General features: G+C 47.0%; 8 protein-coding genes across 8 annotated transcripts; 4 read left to right on the top strand and 4 right to left on the bottom strand.

Annotated features, from left to right (window-relative positions):
• Positions 1 to 36: 36 nt before the first annotated feature.
• On the top strand, positions 37 to 3,023 carry TERG_07889 (uncharacterized protein). Its single transcript, XM_003231541.2, has 4 exons — positions 37 to 205; positions 282 to 317; positions 388 to 631; positions 817 to 3,023. The coding sequence occupies exons 1-4, from the start codon at positions 183 to 185 to the stop codon at positions 2,299 to 2,301; spliced, it is 1,788 nt and encodes a 595-aa protein (XP_003231589.1). The 5' UTR covers positions 37 to 182; the 3' UTR covers positions 2,302 to 3,023.
• A 739-nt stretch (positions 3,024 to 3,762) lies between these two features.
• On the top strand, positions 3,763 to 4,756 carry TERG_07888 (uncharacterized protein; the record flags this gene model as incomplete). Its single annotated transcript, XM_003231540.2, has 2 exons — positions 3,763 to 3,833; positions 3,895 to 4,756. Exons 1-2 carry the CDS (start codon positions 3,784 to 3,786, stop codon positions 4,754 to 4,756), a joined length of 912 nt encoding a protein of 303 aa, XP_003231588.2. The 5' UTR covers positions 3,763 to 3,783.
• A 482-nt stretch (positions 4,757 to 5,238) lies between these two features.
• TERG_07887 (uncharacterized protein) lies at positions 5,239 to 6,615 on the bottom strand (the record flags this gene model as incomplete). Its single annotated transcript, XM_003231539.1, has 4 exons — positions 5,239 to 5,395; positions 5,452 to 6,070; positions 6,141 to 6,404; positions 6,459 to 6,615. The coding sequence occupies 4 exons, from the start codon at positions 6,613 to 6,615 to the stop codon at positions 5,239 to 5,241; spliced, it is 1,197 nt and encodes a 398-aa protein (XP_003231587.1).
• Positions 6,616 to 7,067: 452 nt separating this feature from the next.
• Positions 7,068 to 9,758, top strand: TERG_07886 (uncharacterized protein; the record flags this gene model as incomplete). Its single annotated transcript, XM_003231538.1, has 2 exons — positions 7,068 to 7,139; positions 7,200 to 9,758. 2 exons carry the CDS (start codon positions 7,068 to 7,070, stop codon positions 9,756 to 9,758), a joined length of 2,631 nt encoding a protein of 876 aa, XP_003231586.1.
• A 273-nt stretch (positions 9,759 to 10,031) lies between these two features.
• Positions 10,032 to 14,126, bottom strand: TERG_07885 (phosphoribosylformylglycinamidine synthase; the record flags this gene model as incomplete). The annotated part of the gene is made up of 1 exon (XM_003231537.1): positions 10,032 to 14,126. One exon carries the CDS (start codon positions 14,124 to 14,126, stop codon positions 10,032 to 10,034), a length of 4,095 nt encoding a protein of 1,364 aa, XP_003231585.1.
• A 1,209-nt stretch (positions 14,127 to 15,335) lies between these two features.
• On the top strand, positions 15,336 to 17,140 carry TERG_07884 (uncharacterized protein; the record flags this gene model as incomplete). Its single annotated transcript, XM_003231536.1, has 4 exons — positions 15,336 to 15,756; positions 15,826 to 16,429; positions 16,489 to 16,820; positions 16,884 to 17,140. 4 exons carry the CDS (start codon positions 15,336 to 15,338, stop codon positions 17,138 to 17,140), a joined length of 1,614 nt encoding a protein of 537 aa, XP_003231584.1.
• A 101-nt stretch (positions 17,141 to 17,241) lies between these two features.
• On the bottom strand, positions 17,242 to 17,607 carry TERG_12609 (uncharacterized protein; the record flags this gene model as incomplete). The annotated part of the gene is made up of 1 exon (XM_047751548.1): positions 17,242 to 17,607. The coding sequence occupies one exon, from the start codon at positions 17,605 to 17,607 to the stop codon at positions 17,242 to 17,244; it is 366 nt and encodes a 121-aa protein (XP_047607397.1).
• Positions 17,608 to 18,266: 659 nt separating this feature from the next.
• On the bottom strand, positions 18,267 to 21,690 carry TERG_07883 (uncharacterized protein; the record flags this gene model as incomplete). Its single annotated transcript, XM_003231535.2, has 4 exons — positions 18,267 to 18,466; positions 18,647 to 18,893; positions 18,950 to 19,623; positions 19,674 to 21,690. 4 exons carry the CDS (start codon positions 21,688 to 21,690, stop codon positions 18,267 to 18,269), a joined length of 3,138 nt encoding a protein of 1,045 aa, XP_003231583.2.
• Positions 21,691 to 22,007: the final 317 nt, after the last annotated feature.

The raw sequence follows: 22,007 nt of genomic DNA, 5'->3' as shown, positions 1-22,007 counted from the left end.
CTCCAACTTCGCCTCTTCTCGCGCTTCAAACTTGACACCAACAACGCCGCAAGCACTTCCACCCCTCCGCCTGCGCTCTTCTTCTGCTCGTCTGTTTCCTGCTCTCGAGGAGGTTTTTTCTTGCTGTTCTTAGTTCTGTCTCTCTTTGCTTTCGCCGCGCGGATCCGCGCACCACCGTCACCATGGACATGAACAATTTTATTGGGTATGGGAGCAAGCATAGTGAACTGAGGCCACGGCCGCCGAGATAGCTGTCAACAAGCTAACGAAATCTCTTCTAGCCGGCGATTCAACCTCATTTCGATGAGCGATATTCGGTAGGCTGCCCTGATTGCTGCTGCATACTCTGTAGGGGTTCGATGTTTGGCTGATTTGGCAACTTGTTAGCTATGTTGGTACTCTGCACGACATCAACCCAGAGGCTTCGACTATTGCCCTCGAGAACGTCGTATCGCATGGCACTGAAGGCAGGCGCGGCAATACGTCTGACGAGGTTCCTCCAACTAGTTGTGTTTACGAATACATTGTTTTCAGAGGCAGTGATGTGAAGGATATCAATTTTGCCGACAATGAAAAGGAGAACCAGCCTCCAGAGCAACCGCAGGTGCCCAATGACCCTGCTATACTAGGTGTGAGTAGCGATCTATTTACCCTGCCCCCAGAGATTCCGGTTATCACTTCTTTGTCTACTTGCTATACTTTGGATGAGGGTACAGGGTGAAAACTTGTTACGATGCTACTTTTACTCAAGGGCTTCCTTCTACTTTACACTTAAATTGATCAAGCAGATCTGCTGATAACTATATGCTAAATTAGACTACTGCTCCTCCACGTCAGGCCCAGGCGCCGGCAGCCGCTCCGGCTCCTGCTCAGGCTGGCCGTGGTCAGCCAGCCCAAGTTCCACAACAACCCCCTCGACAGCAACCACCGCCTCCTGGATATCCCCAGCAACCTCCATATCCCAATTATTATAATCCCTATGGGCAGCAGTTCCGTGGTCCTCCTGGTGGCCCTCCCGGATTCCCTGGTGCACCTGGCCCTGGCCCTGGCTTCCCAAACATGCCTTATGGACAGCAAGGATGGTATCCTCCCCCAGGCCAAGGCTTTCCACAGCAACCAGGCCCGTTCGGACACCCTCAGATGCCAATTGGCCCTCCACGCGGACCACCTGGACAGCAGCAGCAGCAACCCCCGCAGCAACAACCACAATCGCAGCAACATGGTCCAGATGGAGCCCCAGCCTCTCAGAGTACCCAAATGCCAACTTCTGAACTCCCTGGTGGTGAAAAGGCCCCGAAGAAACCTACAACCCCTGCTCCGGCAGTTGCTGCGCAGAAGGAAAGCCAAAAACCTCCCCAACCCAAACCAGAGGCTTCCCAGACTCAAAAGCCTGCCCCCGCCAAAGCTCCCGCACAAACCATCTCTGAGGCAACTGTAGTTGCCAAGAATGAACGAATTGTTCCCGCTGTGCCTGTTGCTGTACCACTAAAGCCCGCTGTTCAGTCCACTGCATCAGGTAGTCAGCAGGGAAACCGAGCTCCTCCAAACGCGATGGAGGAGGCAACTCGAACTGCTACTGCTGCCGTCGCCGCTGCAATGGCAAAGCTACCACAACCTGCTGGATCCCAGCAGCAACAGCAGCAGCAACAACAACAACAACCCACTAACGGCTCTTTGGAGAGTGTTACTAAGAAAATAAATGAAATGCGACCATTTGATGGCGAACGTCAACCAAGAGGCGGTCACCGTGGCCGTGGAGGCCATCGTGGTCACCATCACCATCACCAACAGGTTAAAAAGATCGAAGTTCCCGCTACTGACTACGACTTTGCATCCGCGAATGCCAAATTCAATAAACAGGATCTCGTTAAGGAGGCTATCGCTTCAGGATCTCCATTACTTGAAGCTGAAGGAAAGGCTCATAGTGCCACTTCAGAGGCCAATGGAGTGGAAGGTGGTGATATTTCCAGTGCTGCATCTGGCCATGCTACCACTCTTGTATATGACAAGACCTCTTCCTTCTTCGACAACCTATCAAGCGAGATGCGTGATAGGGAAGAAAACGCCCGGAACAAGACCAGTGGCCGTGAATGGCGTGGGGAAGAAGAAAAGAAGAATATGGAGACTTTCGGACAAGGTAGCGTCGATAGTGGATATCGTGGCCGAGGTCGTGGCCGCGGACGAGGCTACGGTGGACGAGGCAGAGGCTACAATCGTGGCTATGGAGGTGGACGCGGTAGAGGTGGTTTCCGCAATGGACGAGTTGCTGCTGAGTCTACGGGAGTTCCATCCGCCTCATAAATAGGATACAATTCTTTAACACCGAGGTCTTCATGGGGCTTCTTTTTCATCCTCATACTCTCACCCTCGGTCCCTCTTGATGTGTCTTCCTCAAATTGGCCCTGCGCCTACTTTGAATACCCCTACAAGTTTCAATCTGCTCTTTTTGTAGCGAAAGAATGATATCACGCCCTACCCCCCTTGGTTTGGTCTGGGTTGGTATGCGCAAATCAGCGCGCATTTCTCTTAACTGCCTTACCGTCCCCTTTTCTTTTTTCTGCATGGCGCATTTGGTGGGTGTCTCTTATGGATTTTATTCAAGGTTGGCCAGGTCAATGAATGATGCCACTGAAAATGATCGTACCGTTGTTTCCTCTCCTTCCTTCCCCATTTCAATCTTCTTTCCAATCATCCAACCCTCACAAGAAAAAAAAAATCCCAATAATATGCAATCTCTGCTCTGGCATTTGTTACCTTCTTTTCTCCCTCAACACAAGACCATCCTCTGTCTATGCTTTGGTCGACTTCGTCACGAGCTATCCCCTACTTTTCCTATCTCATACGGACAACCTTTTCTACTTTTGATTTCGATTCTGTCTAGATATAAGATGCTTCATCCACAGACATCTAGCAGTGGACACCGGAGATAGCCTGTATCATATCCAGGGGCTCAATACCGCCTACACAAAAATAACAAAAGACAAAGACACAGCCTATCGGCTTCTTTGCACCTCTCGCCCTCTTCTTGTAAACTCATCTATATATTTACCTTTACTTCGGTTGTAGATGTTTTGTTTGTTTGCTTGATATATCTGGCAGTGCAGCACGTGAACTACGCGCGCCCAACAGCCGCGGCTTAACTTTGATTTCCAACTAAACGAGCAGCTTCACTAGAGAAAAGCCATCTCGGACAAGTTGCCATGATCCTCTCATCGAAACTCCGGAAACCCCAGAAACACCATTAAACACCCGATGGTCCTGTGTCCAATGTGCATTCTGCTTTCCTGAGAGATCATTGACTCTTACATGGGCACATACGGCCCTCCATGTGGCTTGCGCTCTCCCGAGTTTGCGCTCACGACTTCTACCTGATCTCCTTATTCTTACCCACATTCCTCAAGCCCGAGTCTCATGTAGGGATCAAGCTATAATAGCCCATGAATCATGTCAGACTCAGTTGGTAAGTCTGCAACTTGCTCCCCAGTCACGTTGAGTGTCATGAAGCAGCTTGGCGTTCAACCCTTGGCTAGAGACAGCTAACTGACGGACTACGCATCGATCTCATAGATCGAGTCTTTGTCCATGCCCTTAATACGGTGAAGAAGATTCCCCGGACGGGGTCGGCCAGGCCACCGACGGCCGACCGGTTGAAGCTCTATGGACTATATAAACAAAGCATGGGTATGGCTTAACCGTTATCCTGAGGCAGTATGCAGAACTGTTGAAGACGAGGCTGACCGTTGCAATTATCGACAATGTGCAGAAGGGAATGTTGAAAATGTAATGGACCGACCGGTTGGTGATGCTGATGTCCAGGCAGAAAAAGAGAAATGGTATAGTTATCTACACCTTGTTCAGCGATAAGTTTACCTGCTAATTTTATTTCTTTGCAAGGGACTCATGGTATGCGCAACGCAACTTATCACAAACGGAAGCTAAACGACGATATATAACGACACTTATAGAGACCATGCATCGATATGCGTCTCCTACCCCGGAGGCTCAGGAGCTTATATCTGAACTTGAATTTGTATGGGACCAAATCAAGTCGAATACCTCGTCTTCAATCTCGAATCCGGATCAGGGTTTAAGCGTCTCTGGGCCTACCCGAATACCATCTCAAACAAGCTATGACAATATAGGGAGCAGGGCGGCGCGACAAGTTTTTGACGAGGCAGGGAGGGGCTCTCAGTTGCGAGTGCTGAGTCCTGTAAGCCAGCCAGATGGAGGTTCGAGGCGGCATCGTTACGGAAGTCAGTTCGAAAAGGAACATGATCACAGCTCCGAAAACAGAGATGGTGGTGATACGGAAGACGATGAGGAAGAAAATCAAGACGAAGAGGAAGAGGAAGAAGAGTTCCAAGAAGCAAGGAATAGCTTTTACGAAAACCAGGAATCAGGAGAAGAACCACGGTTTCAACCTCCCACCATAGCAGAACAGAGACACTACCAACGATGGCAGAAACGCGTTGAGCAGGCCTTAACGAAGATGACTGTCGAAGTGGCTGCCGTAAGAGAACAATTAGAAGCACGCAAAGCATTCGAAAGCAGAAAATCTGGCATATGGTCCTGGATTAAGTGGTTTGCTTGGGTAGCTATACGGCAACTCTTCTGGGACCTTGCTCTGTTGGCAATTCTTCTACTATATGTCCGCATTCGAGATGAGAGACGGCTTGGAAGAACTCTCAAATCAGTCTGGCTTGAGGTCAGGCAGAGATTATCTAGGGTTCGAATATTCCGCCGGCGGCCAAGTTAGAATAGAGGACCCCTCGTACATTTTCTCTTCTGGAATTGTTTTATATATTTTTACCATACACCTATATAGAGGCGGAACTTTCTATAATCATCCTAATGGAACTATTGAGAGAATCTAAATTGATAGACGGGGATTTGAATAATATTGGGTAACAAATACATAAAACACATCAGGTCGTATACATCCTAAGACTAGAAGCGCCAAGGGTAGTAGGGAAAACATTATTTTGGTTGAATAAGAAGTGAAGAAATATGCTACAGGAAAGATGTTTTCTCAAAACGCCACATGCATGCCGAACATTGACGCTCCTAGCCTTTTGTAGGGCGGCAGAAGTTCCCTTGGTGGAACGATAAAAAAATGGATCTCGGCTGGTATCTGAGCATCATGTTAGGGGAAAGAGAAATGGGTATATAAGAGGCATTTAAGGCAGCTCCGGGAGGATATAGCAGTGTTCTGGGATGCAATAGCTACCTAATGATAACTCAATCCTCTCCAACATATTTGAACCAATTTGGCCGGCAATCTTCGAGTTGGAGAAACGGCTCTCCGCGATAGAATTGGCCAGCCTCACATTCCCTACATTTCGGAGAATTTGGACAGTTCAAGAATGGGATATGGTTATATCCAATATCTCGGAACCTAGCATTAAGGCGTCAGTAAAACATCAGTAAAAGAAAACATGAATATGTTCTTACCAATGGATTTTGCTTTTATCGGCAAATAGCCCCAGTCCGATCGAATGAACAGGGGCGTCTCCCCACCGCTCATAGAAGAATCCTCCAGCCTTGTCAAGATGGTTGAAGTAGTCTTCATATTCCTTGCTTCGCCAGAAAGATAGATCGCCTATCTCAAAGTTTGACCAAAAGTGGCAAGTTGAATATCCGTTTGCTTTTTTGGTATGTTCAGGTCTTTGCTTATTGTCTGTCAACCAGTCCATGGCGTTATTCTTGTTTACGTATTCCGGGTACTTTTCTAGGAACTTCAAGGTTTCAGGCCACAGCCCTGGCATAGTCTCTGGTGCATCGTACAAGTTGATTGTAAAGCCATAGGTTTTGTTCCGGTCTTGCATGTATCGGAACACATCATAGTCCACGTCACAGAAAAAGCGAACCTTGGGCTCAACACGCCAGTAGTATTGCATATCCGCTAGGGCAGGATGTTTATAAAACATCCCGCTATTCCATCGGCACATCTTGTGGTAGGAAAGCACAGTGCTGTATTGTATGCCGTTTGCTTCCATAGCCTTCGAGGCGGTTCGGTATTTGTCCATATCAATCCAAGACGGAACATCCCAGTGCTCTTTAGGTACGATTTCTATACACCAGCGTGACATCAATTAGCACCCATTAGGCCTTAGATAGCTAGAGATCGTATCCACCAATACCATAATTGCATTTTGCTTTTGTTTCTGCCTGCGTCCTCCTTTTAAACTCTTCTGTAAATGGTTTGTCGTTGAAAAATGTCCAAGGATAGTTGAATTTTGAATTCCATGTCCGCTCCAGCTCTTTCATGGTTGGAATCAAATCGTCTAGCTCTTCGTTGCGAACCAGAGAAATCAGAGACGCCTTTATCCGAGCGGAATTTGGGTTATCGGGAGCGTAGTCGTCTCCTTGTGCCCTCCATAGCGGTCCATCCGGCTCTCCAGTCACTGAGAGGCGTCAGTAAACCTGCTAGCACGGAGAAAATATTCAGAGAATCTCACATTCTTTCAAAGGCTCGCGCTTAAGCCCGTTATCATATTTATGTTTTCGGATTGTTGAAAGGGGTAAGGAAGGCGAGTTAGAAGTTTGATAGATAAGAAGCAAAATTAGAGCGATGCAGACCCCTATTATCAGTCTGACCGGCCTGGCGACTGCCATGTTGGTGATGGACACGCACGATATTATGCGCTCTTGTAATTGACTGAAGTATCAAAAATATTTCGATATTCCAGCCAGCATCGAAATGATGCTCATACCGTCTCGATCGCGGCACGTCACAAGGCGATTAAATTAAGCTTTACACTTTCACGTGACTGAACTAACAGCGCTAAGTAGTTAGTTTCCATAACTAAGTATCGCGCCGCGTCAGGGTTGTTTTTTTTTTTTTTTTGACGTTTAACGAAGATCGCGACTGATTTGACATTCAAAGTTGAATAGACAAAGGAGCTGCCTACTTTCTCACAGTTATAATAAATATCGAAGAATCTAAATGGCTGAACTATAGCCGAAATGGTCCTCCTCATTCCACGATTTGCTGACTGAATTTACACTGCTTACACTACATTCATCCTTCGTAATTCTATGTCTTATAGATCAGGGGGGCCATAACGATGTCTATCTCACTTCAAATAGGTGCATTGACAGACGAGTTGGTAGCAGCTGTCGCCAAGTCGTCTGGTAAGGTAATTTGAATGCCTAACACTAAGTTTCGTGGAATTTGTTTGCGTCTAACTTGGTAGTAGAACCCGTCAGCCATACCCGGGAGGGCCGCTATTGAGAAGAAAATCAAGGATGACTCCTATTTAAGGACAAATAAGTTCGAAGTTATGAAATGTCTCGACGGCTTGCTAGAAAAATTTCAAGTCGTTGGAAATGATGAACTATCAGATGCACTTCATCGAAGGCTAGAAGAACTGGACCAAAAGAAATTGAGTTTGGCTCCCGAAATACTCTCCCTTCTATTGTTTCTCTCGGACAATCCGGCCACTCTTACAAATTTAAAGGATTTGAAGGAATTTTCACCACCGAGGGACCCCAAGACCATAGAATGGGCAGACATCACGGACTCGAAGTTGAATGAACCGGATGATCTCTGGAAGGATATCGATTACGCTGCAGAATCTTCTGATGATGATATATCCTCGGCATCCAGCCATGTTTCGATACCAAAAATTGTACCTCATGGCTCAACAGTTCCTCTGGAAGAATTTAACCCGTCTGAAGACTTATTTATTGATGTACAAGACGACGCCTTGGTAGCCTCCATTATTAAATCTCAAGCTCTCTTGGAAGGAGGGGATGGTGAAGTATTATACCTGACTGAGCTCCAATTTGTCAAGGATGCCATATCTATGCTTCGTGGTTTACCAACGTCGACATTCTCAATTTATGATGATAAAATTGGAATTAATCGGAATATTTCCTTATCGCATACCTCTCAGTTTGCATTCCAGGGGTTAATGATGTCCTTCAGCAGTATCGGAACTTCCGTCCAGATTTTAAGATCGTTTCTAAAACGACCACAGCGAGTTCCATTCATGCAGACCTTTCAGAAGGAACTAGAAGCGCTGGTCCTATCATTTGATAGATACCTCTCCAGTGAGCAATCGCATTATCTATATCGACCTACTCCACTTTCTGTCAGCCTTCTTCATCTACTTCACAAGGTTAGGCAGCATGTGAGGGTGCTACTTGAGCTTGCTAGTCTTATCGATGACCTTAATAAAAACTCCAGTCATGAAAATTTCCGGTGTCTAGATTTGTTATATGACTTAGTGTGCGAAAAACAGGCAGCAGGCGAGGACAGTCAATACCGGGAAATCTCACAGCTATTTTTTGCCTGCTTTGAGAACTATACAAAACCCATTAGACACTGGATGGAAACAGGAGATCTAGACATAGGCCAATTGTCTTCCTTCTTTGTCACCACCTCGACCAGCTCACACGATGACCTGCAGACACTCTGGCATGACTGGTTTAACCTAAATTGGCAGTCAGGCCGTTTATACGCTCCAAAATTTCTTCATCCCTCGTCAAAGAAAATATTTATTACTGGGAAGAGTCGAGTATTTCTTCGACACCTCGGTATTGAGCCCATGAACCCCAGAGTGCCTGACCCTCCCTCGCTCCACTACGAGGTTGTTTGCCCCTTAAACCAATCATTATCATTATATCCTTTTGCCGGCCGACTGGATGCAGCATTTAACCAGCTTGTTGACACCAACCATAACCACGCCTCCTCACTGCTGAAAGCAGAACTTGATGAGAAGTGCGGTCTATGGCAATCACTAGATGCGCTTGAATATTTATATTTAGGTAAAGATTACGGAAGATATTCCGTTACTGACTACAGAATATTCAATCTTATTGACAGGGGAAGTCGATCCTGGAATGACCGCTTCCTTATCACGGAGTTACTCAGGCAAGCTTTTAGCGGTTTGCCGTGTATCGATGTCACAAGCCTGATTGGTCGTTCGGCGAAAGTTCCGCTACATGTTTTTGATAGCCACAGTCGGTCTGTTCAAATTCTCAAGGTCATCTCTATCGATTATGCCTTGCCTTGGCCAGTTGCGAATATTGTCACCAGAGATTCCCTGCAAATTTACAAGCGTATTTCACTACTACTGATGCAAATACGCAGAGGGAAATACACACTTGAGAAACGTTGGTTTACAAAGCCACATTTATCTCCAAACGACGATGAAGAGGGAGCCGATCACATCTTAAGCTTTTGCGTTCGACACCGTTTGTTATGGTTCTTGAACGTTCTCTACCATCATTTCACGGAAGTTGTCATCGCTCGTGCTACCCGCGAAATGGTCAAAGCCGCCAAAGCCTCAGCAGATGTGGACTCCATGATTGAAATACACCAGTCATATATCAGAGCATTGGAAGCGCAGTGTCTTTTAAGTAAAGATTTTGCGCCTATACACCATGCATTGATCTCTCTACTGGATCTATGCATATCGTTTTCCGACACACAAGTTGCTCGCAGCCTAGAGTTACAGCAAGATCAAAATGAGCAGACTTTGAGCACTATACGCTTAGCACGGATGGCTTGGGAAAGAGCACTGGTTGAAGATGAGTTTGACGATAGCGAATATGATCTGGAGATATCCATGTTCGAAGCTGGAAATGCTACAAGTATCTCCTTTTTTGAACAATCTTACCATTGTCGTGTTATGCGCGTAAAGTCAAAGTTTGATAATCTCTGCTCGTCAATCAAAGCTGGTCTTAGAGTTGATCACGGCGATTATTCGCAAACTATGGAGACTCTAGCAGATAGACTCGAATGGGGCTGACAGAAATCCAGGTAATTCTCCCTTGAATTTCTAACCTGGCAGGATGATTGGTTTTTGTGTGGTTATTTCTCATTGAGAAAAAATTTTTGTTTTATTGGGCGTATATATACAATTCTTAAAAGTAGCATGACAAACAAGGCATATGATATGAAAATACCACCAGAAGCTTACAGAGACATATGGAAATGCTCCTTTATTTTCTTCAGATTTTTCTATTGGCCTTTTTGTGTTACCGGCTCCAAAAGTCTACCCAAGTGGATAGAAGTCGCAGAATTAGCCAACCCACCGTCTGGCACTGAAGAACACCCTACCCCATGGGCCAATGTTGCCCCATTCCTCACTCATTGCCTTATCTCCGGGGAACCAACTTCCAATACCAGCCATTATAGTGCGCTCTGGATGAGGCATAATTGCAAGAACCCTTCCGTCCGGTGAACGTACACCAGCAATAGCTTCAGGGCTGCCGTTAGGGTTGAATGGATATCGCATAGTGGGCTCAAGGCTTGTGTTGTCAACATAGCGAGCTGGGGCAAGTCCACGCTTCACAAGTTCCTTGCCGTCCATTCCAGGGGTATCTTCAAACGATGCTCTGCCTTCTCCGTGAGCGACGGCGATAGGGAGGGAAGAACCGTTCATATCGTGGAAGAAAACGGTTGGAGGGATGTCAGTTGGCTCTGAAATTCGAACCATGCACACACGACCCTCATACTGCTCGCTGGCGTTACGCTCGAAGTTTGGCCATATTCCAGCACCAGGAATTAATTCCTTGAGACGACCAAAGAACTGACAGCCGTTACAAACTCCAAGAGCAAAAGTGTCAGGCCTTTCGAAGAATAACTTGAATTCCTCGCGAGTTTGCTTGTGGAGAAGGACCGACTTAGCCCATCCACGTCCTGCTCCAAGAACGTCACCGTATGAGAAGCCACCGCATGCAGCTAAGCCTACAAATGAAGAGAGAGAAACTTTGCCAGTGAGAATATCACTCATGTGAACGTCAACGGCAGAGAAGCCAGCCATGTTGAAAGCAAACGCCATCTCGGCTTGGCTGTTCACTCCCTGTTCACGGAGAATTGCGACCCTTGGACGCGTTGCAAAAGGCGAGAACCGAGAAGTAAGGCTCGTCATCAATGGGAGACCTGTTTCCTTAGGGTTGAAGGTCAAGTTGTACGAGAGTCCAGCGTTGTTGTCGTCGAGAATATTCTCAAATTCCTGGTCAGCAGCGTCTGGATTGTCTCGGAGTCGCTGCATGCGGTATGAAGTCTCGGACCAAGCACGTTGCAGGTGAGAGCGGCTCTCTCTGTATATCAAGGTGGCTCCATGATAAATAGCCAAGTTCTGCTTCTGTTTTTCCGCAACACGACCAATCCTGTAGATCAAACCAGGTGGTGGGCCACAGGTTGCAAAGCAGCTCCTGAACTCGCCCTCATGAGTCTTGCGGACTTGGAACACGGCGCCCAACTCCTCATTGAACAAGGTTTCAATAGCATCCTTGACATTGGGGCTCGGACATATTTCGTCCAACATGATCTGTGCTCCGCATCTTCCGGCAAACATCATTTCGGCAATAGTTGTGAAGAGACCGCCATCCGAGCGGTCGTGATAAGCAAGGACAATTCCTGCTTCCTGAAGTGACTGTGTAGCATCAAAGAAGTCTTTGAAGAGTTGCACATCACGTATGTCAGGACACTCGTTTCCGACCTGTCCAAAAACTTGTGCTAGAGCTGAACCTCCCATACTCTTCCTACCACACGAGAGGTCAACAAACATCAAGACGGTTTCACCAACTTCTTCGAAACTTCGCAGAGTAGGAGTCCATGTGTTTTTTATATCCTGAACCGGCGCAAATGCAGAAATAACCAAAGACAAAGGAGCGGTAACCTCCTTAGACTGCCCTGTTTCCTGGTCACTCCATTTCATCTTCATGGACATGGAGTCCTTTCCGACAGGAATACTTATCCCCAACTTCGGACATAAATCCATACCAATGGCTTCAACAGCCTCGTAAATAGCAGCACCCTCGCCAGGGTGGTTGGTGGCGGACATCCAGTTAGCCGAGAGTCTGACACGGCTGAGCCTTTCTGGCAAGTCCGCAGCTGCAATGTTCATCAGTGATTCAGCGACAGCCATTCTTGCCGACGCAGCTGGAAATATGAGGGCAAGATTTGGTTTTTCACCGATAGCCATGGCTTCTCCTGTTTTCATTCCAAGAAGTAATGAAGTGGCAGTGACAGATACGTCTGACACAGGAGTCTGCCATGGTCCAACCATTTGGTCTCTGGCAGTGAGAGCGCCAACGGTTCTATCACCAATAGTGATGAGGAATGACTTAGAACCAACAGCTGGAAGATGCAAAACCCTATCAACAGCTTCAGCCATCAATCCCTGTTCTGGCACAGAGGGGATGTAAGTCTTAAGGCTAGAATCAAACGAGGGAAGATTAAGTTTTCTCGAGGAGACTGTTCTTGTTAATTTGGGTGGTTTTCCAAATAGAACAGAGAGAGGGAGGTCGATTGGCTTTGGGTATTCCTTCGAGTCCTTGTCGAGTAGAACAAGTCTACGGCTCTCGTCCGGTTGTCCAAGGCCACGACCAACAACAGAGTAACCACATCTCTCACGATTTGCGATTGCAACGAAACTGTTGATGCCCTCCTCCGACACCGCCATGACGTATCTCTCTTGGGCTTCACAACACCATATCTGCATAGGGCTCATACCCTTGTCTGCATTGTCTATCTCCCGAAGTTCAAACGAAGCCCCAAGGCCAGCATCATGGATAAGCTCGGGCAAAGCGTTGGATAACCCTCCGGCACCAACGTCATGAATGAACTTGATGGGATTATCTGGTCCCATGGCAACACAGGCATTGATTACCTCCTGTGCCCTCCTTTGAACCTCTGCATTTCCACGCTGGACGCTTGCGAAATCTAGATCAGCAGATCCTTCTCCTGAGGCTATACTAGAAGCTGCACCGCCTCCAAGCCCTATGAGCATTGCCGGCCCTCCGAGCACTATAAGGTAAGATCCTGGCTTAACGGCGTGCGGGTTTTTTAAAGCGTGCTGGGGACGAACAGTACCAACACCGCCGGCAATCATAATTGGCTTATGATAACCTCTGATCTCAGATTCTCCATTGTCGGTATCAACTTTGGTCAGAAGAGTTCTGAAATAACCTCCTGTGCATGGTCTGCCAAATTCGTTGTTAAAAGAAGCGCTTCCAATAGGAGCTTCAAGCATTATGTCTAGACTGCTTGCAATGTGGTTTGGTTTTCCGACATCAAGCTCCCAAGGCTGTCTGTGGCCTGGGATGAGTAAATCCGAGACACAAAAGCCACATAGGCCTGCCTTTGGTCGCGACCCTTGACCTACAGAGCCTTCGTCTCGAATCTCACCGCCGGAACCGGTGGCAGCTCCCGGAAAAGGCGAGACGGCAGTTGGATGGTTATGGGTTTCCACTTTAGCTAGGAAATGGACTTTCTCCTTTGTCTGAACCCATTCTCCTGTAGCATCTGGTGCCCAATGCCCCGCTTCCTCTCCTTCTAGAACCGCAGCATTATCACTGTACGCACTGACGGTAAAATCAGGATGTTGTTTGTGAGTGTTTCGGATCATTCCGAAAAGGGTATTTGGTTTCTCCTCCCCATCTATGATCCATAATGCATTGAATTGTTTATGACGGCAGTGCTCGGAGTTGACTTGAGCAAACATGAACAACTCCACATCCGTAGGAGACCTTGAGATTGGGCCCCCAGCGGCATAAGCGTCAACAAGGTAATCAATCTCTGATGAATCCAAAGCCAGTCCGAGACGTTTGTTTGCGTCCTGAAGGATCTCTCGAGGAGATTTCTCTCCATCCTTAAGAGACACAACTTCCAATGGAGCCGGGGCTTTCTCAGCAAACATAGCCTGGAGGTTAGGCTCCTCGGTGCTTATGACTTGGGTCATCCTATCGTGTAAAACATCGAGGCTCGCTGCATCTAGGCTGTCGACCCCTTCATCTACAAGGCATGAGATCCGGAGTCCACGCTCGATGCGCTTAAGACACTTTTGAAAACCACAGACGTGGGCAATTCCGGTGGCTTGGGAGCTCCATGGCGAGATGGTGCCGACCCTCGGGCTAACATAGTACGTAAGAGTCTTGCCGTCCTGAGGCCCAAAGGATCCAGGAGAATCTGCGATATCTCCGTACCGCAATAACTGCTCTAGGTTGGTGGGCTGGTTGTCTTGCAAAGGCTCTGCAAGGTGCAGATAGTGTACCCACTGGGCCCGGATAGCTTTGGCATTGGTGTTTGCCGCAATACCACGACATCGAAACTCCGAGAACGCAACGGATCCGGGTAAGGTCAGGAATAACGAGTCCGAGGAAGCCATTTTTGAGCTGCTATCAAACGAATTGTCCTGTAAAGCTGGAGTAATAACTTATCAAGACCCGCTGTACTTGCCCCGCGTTGACCAGCTGCGAGTTGATTACCAAAATTGACGGTTTTGACAGATCCTAAACTCGAAGGAGGATTGCAATATCAGTCAATGTTCAAGAGACAACAAAATAATCCCCCATAGGATCCATCCTCTCTTGTTGAGGTCAAAAATCCGAGTCATATCTCGTCTTCTCCCTCGCTGTTTTTTCTTCATTTCAATTTTCTCTCTTCTGGCGGGCCCACCTTGGGAAGTCACATGATAATAAAGATCTGATAAGCTAGACTAGGCTAGCGCGCACAGGCAAGAAGTCTATTATTAAACTATTTCTTCTGTTTGCATGTATGGAAATTTTTTGATTACTAATAAACTCCCGGAAGAATATTAATACCCTTCCGGGAACCAACTTTAAACCGGAGTGGAATTATATTTTTACTTAGACCCGAGTTTCATCCGAACACAGTTGTTTATTAACACACTTCCGGCTATAACTCGGCTCGTTGCAACGTTTTATATCAAAAAATCTCTACGTATCGAGAAAAACTGCTTTCAAATTGTGCGCAAGAACAGGAGAATGAGAATATCAAATGTCCAGCAAGAAACCAGCCTCAAGTTGGTAATAATATAAGTTGTTGGATATCTTCAGATCAAAATATACAAATCAGCCTGGAGTTTGTTGCCCATCAACGAGCCCAAGTTATACCTGTTCTCTATGAGTACTGCATCCAGGCCAGTTTGAAGACCGCCTCAGGGGCCACTTCGAGTCGTTAGACTGCCGCGGCCCTTGCCCAGCCGGATACACGGCTCTCTATAGAAATTGTATGGCTTTTCAACCTTGGACTTTAACCCGCCTGGTTCGTTCTCCGGACTTTATTCGCCCGCAGCTCTCTCTTTATCTGGCCGAGGATCAATTCTTGAGCTCCACCAGGCCCGAAAATTTGCCGCTACACTCAAAGCAATGTTGGACTATTTGGCTGATGATGTAAATCTACAATAAATGTGTGGAATTATCGGCATATAATTGCCGTGCAGGATATATATACTGCGTAATAATATATATATACGTCTACAGCACCATGCTCTTGATACCCTTTTCTCCTCCGTGCTACCCAAGCAAGCCCTTACAATCCTCCTTACCGTGAAACGGGGGAACTTTGCATTACCATGGCGAATTCATCCGGCTCGGTCTCGCTAGACCTAGATCACCGCCATGCACCCCCGGTCCCTGCTGGAGCCGAGGCTACGGACTTGCCATACCGTGAGCTACAAGAGACGGCCAATTTCGAGGAATTCACTGCAGAGACCGCCAATGGACAAATACTGAAATCCGTGAAGTCAAATGTGACTGGAAAAACTGAAAATTATAAGCTTGTTACTTTCACGGTTGGAGATCCAGAAAACCCAAAGAACTGGAGCAAAGCGTACAAATGGTACTGTACCATGGTGGTGGCTTTGACCTGCTTCGTGGTCGCCTTTTGCAGCAGTGTAATCACGGCCGACTTTAAGGACCTTATGGAGGAATTCCACATATCCCAGGAGGTCGCTCTGCTGACAATAACTGTCTTTGTCATCGGCTTTGGTGTGGGTACGTCTTATGGTTGCCAGTCTTAAAACTAACTAGGGAAGAATGTGCTGATAGATGTTGAACCTCTAGGACCAATGGCTTTTTCGCCTGCATCAGAACTAGTTGGTCGGAAACCTGTCTACGTTTCAACCGTGTTCCTTGCCGTTGTATTCATAATACCCTGTGCTGTTTCGAAAAACATAGGGACGCTCCTCGTATGCCGCTTGATCGACGGAATTGCATTTTCTGCTCCCATGACATTGGTTGGCGGTACTCTGGCCGATCTATGGCGCACAGAGGAACGAGGAGTCCCCATGGCTGCATTCAGCGCTGCCCCTTTTATTGGGCCAGCAATCGGACCGCTTGTCGGAGGTTTCTTAAGCGACGCTGCAGGATGGAGATGGCTTTACTGGATCCAACTTATCCTTGCCGGTGTCGTATTCCTTCTCATCACCTTCACCCTTCCCGAGACATACACGCCCACCATTCTCGCAAAGCGAGCTACAAAACTCCAGATAGAGAAAAACGACACTTCTTACGTTACAGAGGCTGATTTGGATTCCCGACCAATGGGAGAGAAACTGCGCATTTTCATGATCAGACCTTTTCAACTTCTGTTCCTGGAACCGATCGTCTTCTTTCTTTCTCTCTACATGGCTATGCTCTATGGCCTCTTGTACATGTTTTTTGTTGCGTGAGTTTGGTCTAAGGCCATTCTAAAGGTAGTCGACAGCTAACATGAGCATTATTTAGATATCCAATTGTTTATGAGGAAGGGAAAGGCTACTCAGCGAGCACCACGGGCCTCATGTTCATTCCTCTGGCTATAGGGGTAGTTAGCAGCGCTTTTTTTGCTCCCCTTATCAACAAACATTATTTGACCCTTGTTACAAAACACAAGGGCAAGCCTCCAGCCGAAACCCGCCTGATTCCTATGATGCTCTCCTGCTGGTTTATCCCGGTAGGAATATTCATATTTGCCTGGACATCATATCCCCATCTCCACTGGATTGGGCCTGCTATTGGTGGCTTTCCAGTAGGATTTGGCTTCATTTTCCTTTATAACTCGTGCAATAATTATTTAGGTACGTCTTTGTGTTTTGGAATGAATGGTATGGATGCTTTTGCTAATACGACCCCTGAATTAGTGGACACATACCAACACCAAGCAGCTTCTGCTCTCGCTGCAAAAACGTTCCTACGCTCGATATGGGGTGCATGCTGCGTTCTCTTCACCACCCAGATGTATGACAGGCTGGGAGACCAGTGGGCTAGCTCGCTTATTGCATTCCTTGCTCTGGCTTGTTGCGCCATTCCCTTTGTATTCTATTACAAAGGCGATTCTATTCGCCGACATTCGAAATATGCATATGTCGAAGACGAGGAAAACTCTGAAAAGAAATAGTTGCACAATTTTGATCTCCCTGTTATATGGCAGGTCTTAATTTCTGGTTTCCCATCGCATATGTACAGCATTCAGAAAATAGAAAAATTTTAGGACAAGCGTTAGAGACGGTGGATCTTCTCAATATACATACCATGGTCATTAGAGGGCCAAACGGGAATTCCTGTATATATCTTACCACAAATCAAGTATATAGAAGCTGAAGGAATAGAAGCTTTTCTCAATTGTGAACGTATTGAAGCTAGTGCTACAAAATCATCAAGAGGAGTATATCGATAAGAATGAAACCGGCTCTTAAGTCCGGGGAAGCGTGGCTCAACCGTGGCATTGAGCCACCCAGCGCACGAAGCACCAGCATAATGCAAGGGACAACCGAGTAAGTGTCGTTCATGCTCTTTCTTCCTAGTTATCAGACCCAGTAGAAATCCCCAGTGATCTAGTGTCAAAGGGATATCTAGAGGATACATAATGCTACCAATGCATTGTTTCTGTCACCTCGGTATCTCTCCCTCCTTTCGCCATTCAGATAAACAGCAAGATATAGCCTCCCTGTATTTATACACCCCTGACCTCGGAAACATATCTCACTTCAACTAGAGCCCCATTATTTGGGAAGCCGGAACAGAGGTGCTCGAAGCGCCAGATATCGCTGAACAGACAGGTTGATCTTCACCTGCTATGTATAAAACAAAACATCGAAGCTGAGTGCTAAAAAGTCGAAAGTAAAGTATATGGATGCTACGCTAGTCCGAAGATAAACTCGATGATTGTCGTACTTCAAATGAATATCACATCCCTGGTACCCATAGGCAACAGAGTAATGATACGCTCACCAAGAAAAGGATATGGGTATTTGAAGTATAAGAAAGCTTGGAACAGAAATGTGGCTGCTGGAAAACAGCCTGTGAACCAAAACGGGTAAAGCTGTTTAATATGTGGAAAATGGCGGCCGGCGTGGTACTTATAAGAACCAACGGCCCTTCAAGTAGCCCTGCATATTAGAAAACAGACTAGGTTCGTGGCTCCTGGAATCCATCATCTCACCTTTCTTCGAAGGACGGTAGAAGCATTGGCTTTGATGGTGTTTTCTCCTACGGTCTGGTCGAGTGTAATGGGTGGAAAGGGCTTACAGAGCTAAAACTCGGGAAGGATCCTGAAGGAACCGTCGGCGATATGCAGCAATTTCTTGCGCGACGACCGAGAAATCTTTCACCTTATCGCGCCTCATATCGTTGATTATCTGCCTGAGCCCGTTCACATACTCTTCTCGTTCAGCTGGGGTTTTTCCTTCTCGTAAAGAACCCATTTCAACGAGGATTTTGTCATCTATGAAGGTTAACGGCGTCTATTCGTCAGCCAATCACTCCATGCCAAGATAAGAGCAAAGGGAAATGAACGAAAGGAACAGGGCATATCTTAAGGGATCAGGAATTTAGACATAGAAGGGTATCAAGGAGGAAGATAAGGAGGAACCAGAATCTGAAGACGATCATCCCCTCAACGCACCACTCAGATTCATATCACGGAAATGTTGAAAACCACAGGAGGGAGCGTCACAAACGCCACCGGCAATCTCAAGGTCACATAGGGGTTTGTGTGGATCAATATCATGACTGTAAGTCAGAGAGCGAAAACCACCACTTGTAAGATTTGTGAAATCGGGGTGATAGCGGTATGCCCTAAATAGTTTCAATGGACTACGGTAAGGGCTGAAACGACAATTGGACTGATGTAAGGAAGCATCAGCGTCATTCTATGAGCTCTATATTAGTGATCGATAATTGCAAATGTAAAGAGAAGATTGTGTACCGTGGAGGGTGCCAGAATAGCTGGGGAGTCCGCTTCTTGATTACTAAGAGTTAGCGCATGTGCATCTGGATCTTCGGGTCCAGGACTGAGCTCCATAGATGGTGGTTCTATGGGTTGAGGAGGGGCGGGACTGAATGGAGGGCTTTGTAAGGTGTCAGGCTCGGGGGGTTCATATCCCTCAGACGCAACAGATTCTCCCTGAGGAGTAAATTGGGGTTCGTCATCATTATCTAGATTCGACGATATGGAATTTGTGCTTTTCTCTTGAGGTATATCCTGTGAGGTTTTATCCTCTTCTGAGAGGGTAGCGTCCTTCACAACGACCATTTCGTCACCGTCAGGACTGCCTAATGAGGTGGATTTAGCCATTGAAGCTGATTCTTCACCTGATTCATCCTCTGAGCTTCCCATCGATTCGTCCATAGCAGAACTAGAATAAGATTCTTCATGAGTATCATGAGGTTCACCAGAAGACGCGTTTTCCATTGCTGTGTCCTGCGCACTTCCTATCTCGTGCGCTGTACTATCTTGATGACTTGCAAGATTTTCGACGTTGTGAGCCACTTCTGTTGAGCTGGAGATGCTAGTGGCGAGGCACTCTTTTTTTTTGTCCGCCGGAGACCTTTGTATTTCTTGCTCTGTGGTCGACGTGTTTGCTGGAATATCCTGTTTGGCTATACCAAGTTAGTAATTAGCGGCGTGTGAAATTATAGGTGTCACTTACGAGAACTATCATTTATATTTCCAACTTCATCCGATATTTCCTTGAGCTCTGACATTGACAAGCCCTCAGTTTCGATCCCTAGGCTTTCGAGTTCTTCGATCAGCTTGCGTTTACCTTCTCGGCCTTTAGCAATTTGATCGACAAGTCTCTTTTCCTGCTCGCGAAATTCAGCCAATTTCTGTTCTGTTTTGAGTATTTCTGCTTCCAGAAGTGGGAGCCCAGATTCAATTTCCTTTCGACGGAGAGCCTTCATCCGTAACTCTTCAGCGCGGTTGACACCGAGGTTAGAAGTTGGTGGTGGTTGTACACTGGAGGGAGTAGAGGTAGAATTTGGTGCTGGAGAGGCTGATTCAACTATCCCGATTAATCCCCCCTCAACAGCCGGCGTGGGTGCATTTTGAGCATTTTCGAGTTCAGATGAAGAATTTTCAGTTTCTTGTACAGTTCCATCGGAAGTTACGCCGGCTGACGCATTTGAAGAACCGGAACTTTGATTTTGGCTTGACGCTTGCTTTTTAATGTGACGAGCTTCTAGTTCCGCAATTCTTTGACGCATGGCCAGTATCTCCATGTTTTTCTGCAGTAGACCATTGACGGGATTCGGGGGAGTAGGGGGAGTATTTGACATAGTCCCAGGAGTGGAATGATGGGAGCCACGACTCTTGGGTGGAAAATCAGATAATGGTGGCAAGTCACGAGCTGTGGATTTCGTAGAACGAGTTGTACGGGGTGTATTTGTATGGTTTGGCATTGCTCTGCCTTCATTGTCAGAACCATATATTGCCTCGTCATCGCTGATATCAATAATAACTTTCTGTTCAGCACTGGCTGAGCGTGTTGATAACTGATGTTTCCTGGTTTGTGTTTCCTCAGGATCATCAGTAAAATCCGAAGCTCTTGGCCGTTTTCTTGGGGCACGAGATGTTTCTGCATTGTCCTTGGGACCATCCTGTGGTTTCTCAGCAGTAACCGAGTCGTTCAACTTGTGAGAGTCAGGCTCTGTCAGAACGAGGCCGGGAATTTGAGTTGGTCCTGCCATCCCGGACGGTGGCGGGCGGTCGGGTAAGGAGTGCGGTAGGGAGCGCAATTCTAGCGGAACAGTTGAGACGGGAATATCCGCACTGGATGTTAATGGAGAAGAGGTGAGACCAGGGATCTGAGGTGTTGATTTCCCAAGCCCGAGCTTTTTAAGTTGCTCCATGCGTTGCCTGGCTAATTCCGTCTGAGCTTTGTTCTTCTCTTTCACTCTAACTTCTTCACGAGTAGCTTGTGCCGAGGTTTGTGTTGTTTGAGGGGAGCTTTCATCAAGACTCCGGATTGCCATTTTTGTTGGCTGGGACGGAGACGCATTGGCCTGATCTGACTTCGCGGTTTTAGCCGTTGGTACTGAAGGTGGTGTAGATTTGGCAGCTTTTGCGGCTAGCATGCGAGCAATGACGTCTTTTCGCTCCATGGGCTTGCTAGAGTTGGCACCTGTGTCCTGACCAGCGTTTTGTTTTGTTACAGATTCGTCCTGTGCAATAGGATTTGTAGTAAGACCAAGAACGGTATTTGGGGTTTTGGGCTCGCCTAGCTCTTTAACGGTCCCAACAGGTTTACCGAGCGGCTCGGTGGTGACCTTTATTCCGATGTCATCATATAAGCTCTTCAATATGATGGGATCTATCCCCTCCCGAACCAACTCATCATAGCGAATTTTGTGGGGTGCCAGATTCAATAACGCTCCTTGAGCAAGCGCTTTCAATTGAGAAGGAGACTTCCCAGCTAACGGGTTCGCGTGGGAATTTTCTTTCGTTACATTAGTTTTCTCTGGGTTATCGTGCGCTGGTCGATGCAAGTTGGTTGAGGGTGACTGCGACTGCGGTTCGTTCTGTTGTGGTTTTTTACCGGCGGCACTTTGTGTGCTTCTAGAATTCTGCGCGTAAGGTGCAAATAGCCTCTCCGGGTTAGGACTCCTTTGTTCAACGGTTTCCTCACAGCTGCTCAGCTCGCCTTCTTCCCTCGCGTCAACGTCCATCGCGTCTGGCAATTTTTCCGGTTCCGGCGCGTCAGCGGGTCGTTGATACGTAGCTGGTGGATGATTCTGGATCTACATGTAAGATTATGAGTATGAAAACAGACACAAAGGCGATGCATACCGGTACAGGTTGAGATAATAGATATGATGCCTGTGGATGTAAGTACCGAGGATCCCCTGTCTGAAAATAACCAGCACTCGCGCCATATACCGTCTGGGAATCATGAGCGGGGAAATAAGGTCGTTCCGTGTCGTATGAAGGATAGGGCATCTTTGGATCGTAGCCTACAGGTTGGCTATTTGACCAACGGGGATCA

Source organism: Trichophyton rubrum, assembly GCF_000151425.1.
Source record: "Trichophyton rubrum CBS 118892 genomic scaffold supercont2.11, whole genome shotgun sequence".
In the NCBI taxonomy this organism is placed as follows: domain Eukaryota; kingdom Fungi; phylum Ascomycota; class Eurotiomycetes; order Onygenales; family Arthrodermataceae; genus Trichophyton; species Trichophyton rubrum.
Note: the sequence above shows the minus strand (reverse complement) of the source record. Positions and strands in the feature narration are given on the sequence as shown.

Excerpts from the sequence above, each read along its gene's own strand:
- TERG_07889 (XM_003231541.2), top strand. The coding sequence starts at position 183 with ATGGACATGAACAATTTTATTGG. Across the intron at positions 318-387 it reads ATTTCGATGAGCGATATTCG|CTATGTTGGTACTCTGCACG; the intron begins GTAGGCTGCCCT and ends GCAACTTGTTAG. Across the intron at positions 632-816 it reads ATGACCCTGCTATACTAGGT|ACTACTGCTCCTCCACGTCA; the intron begins GTGAGTAGCGAT and ends ATGCTAAATTAG.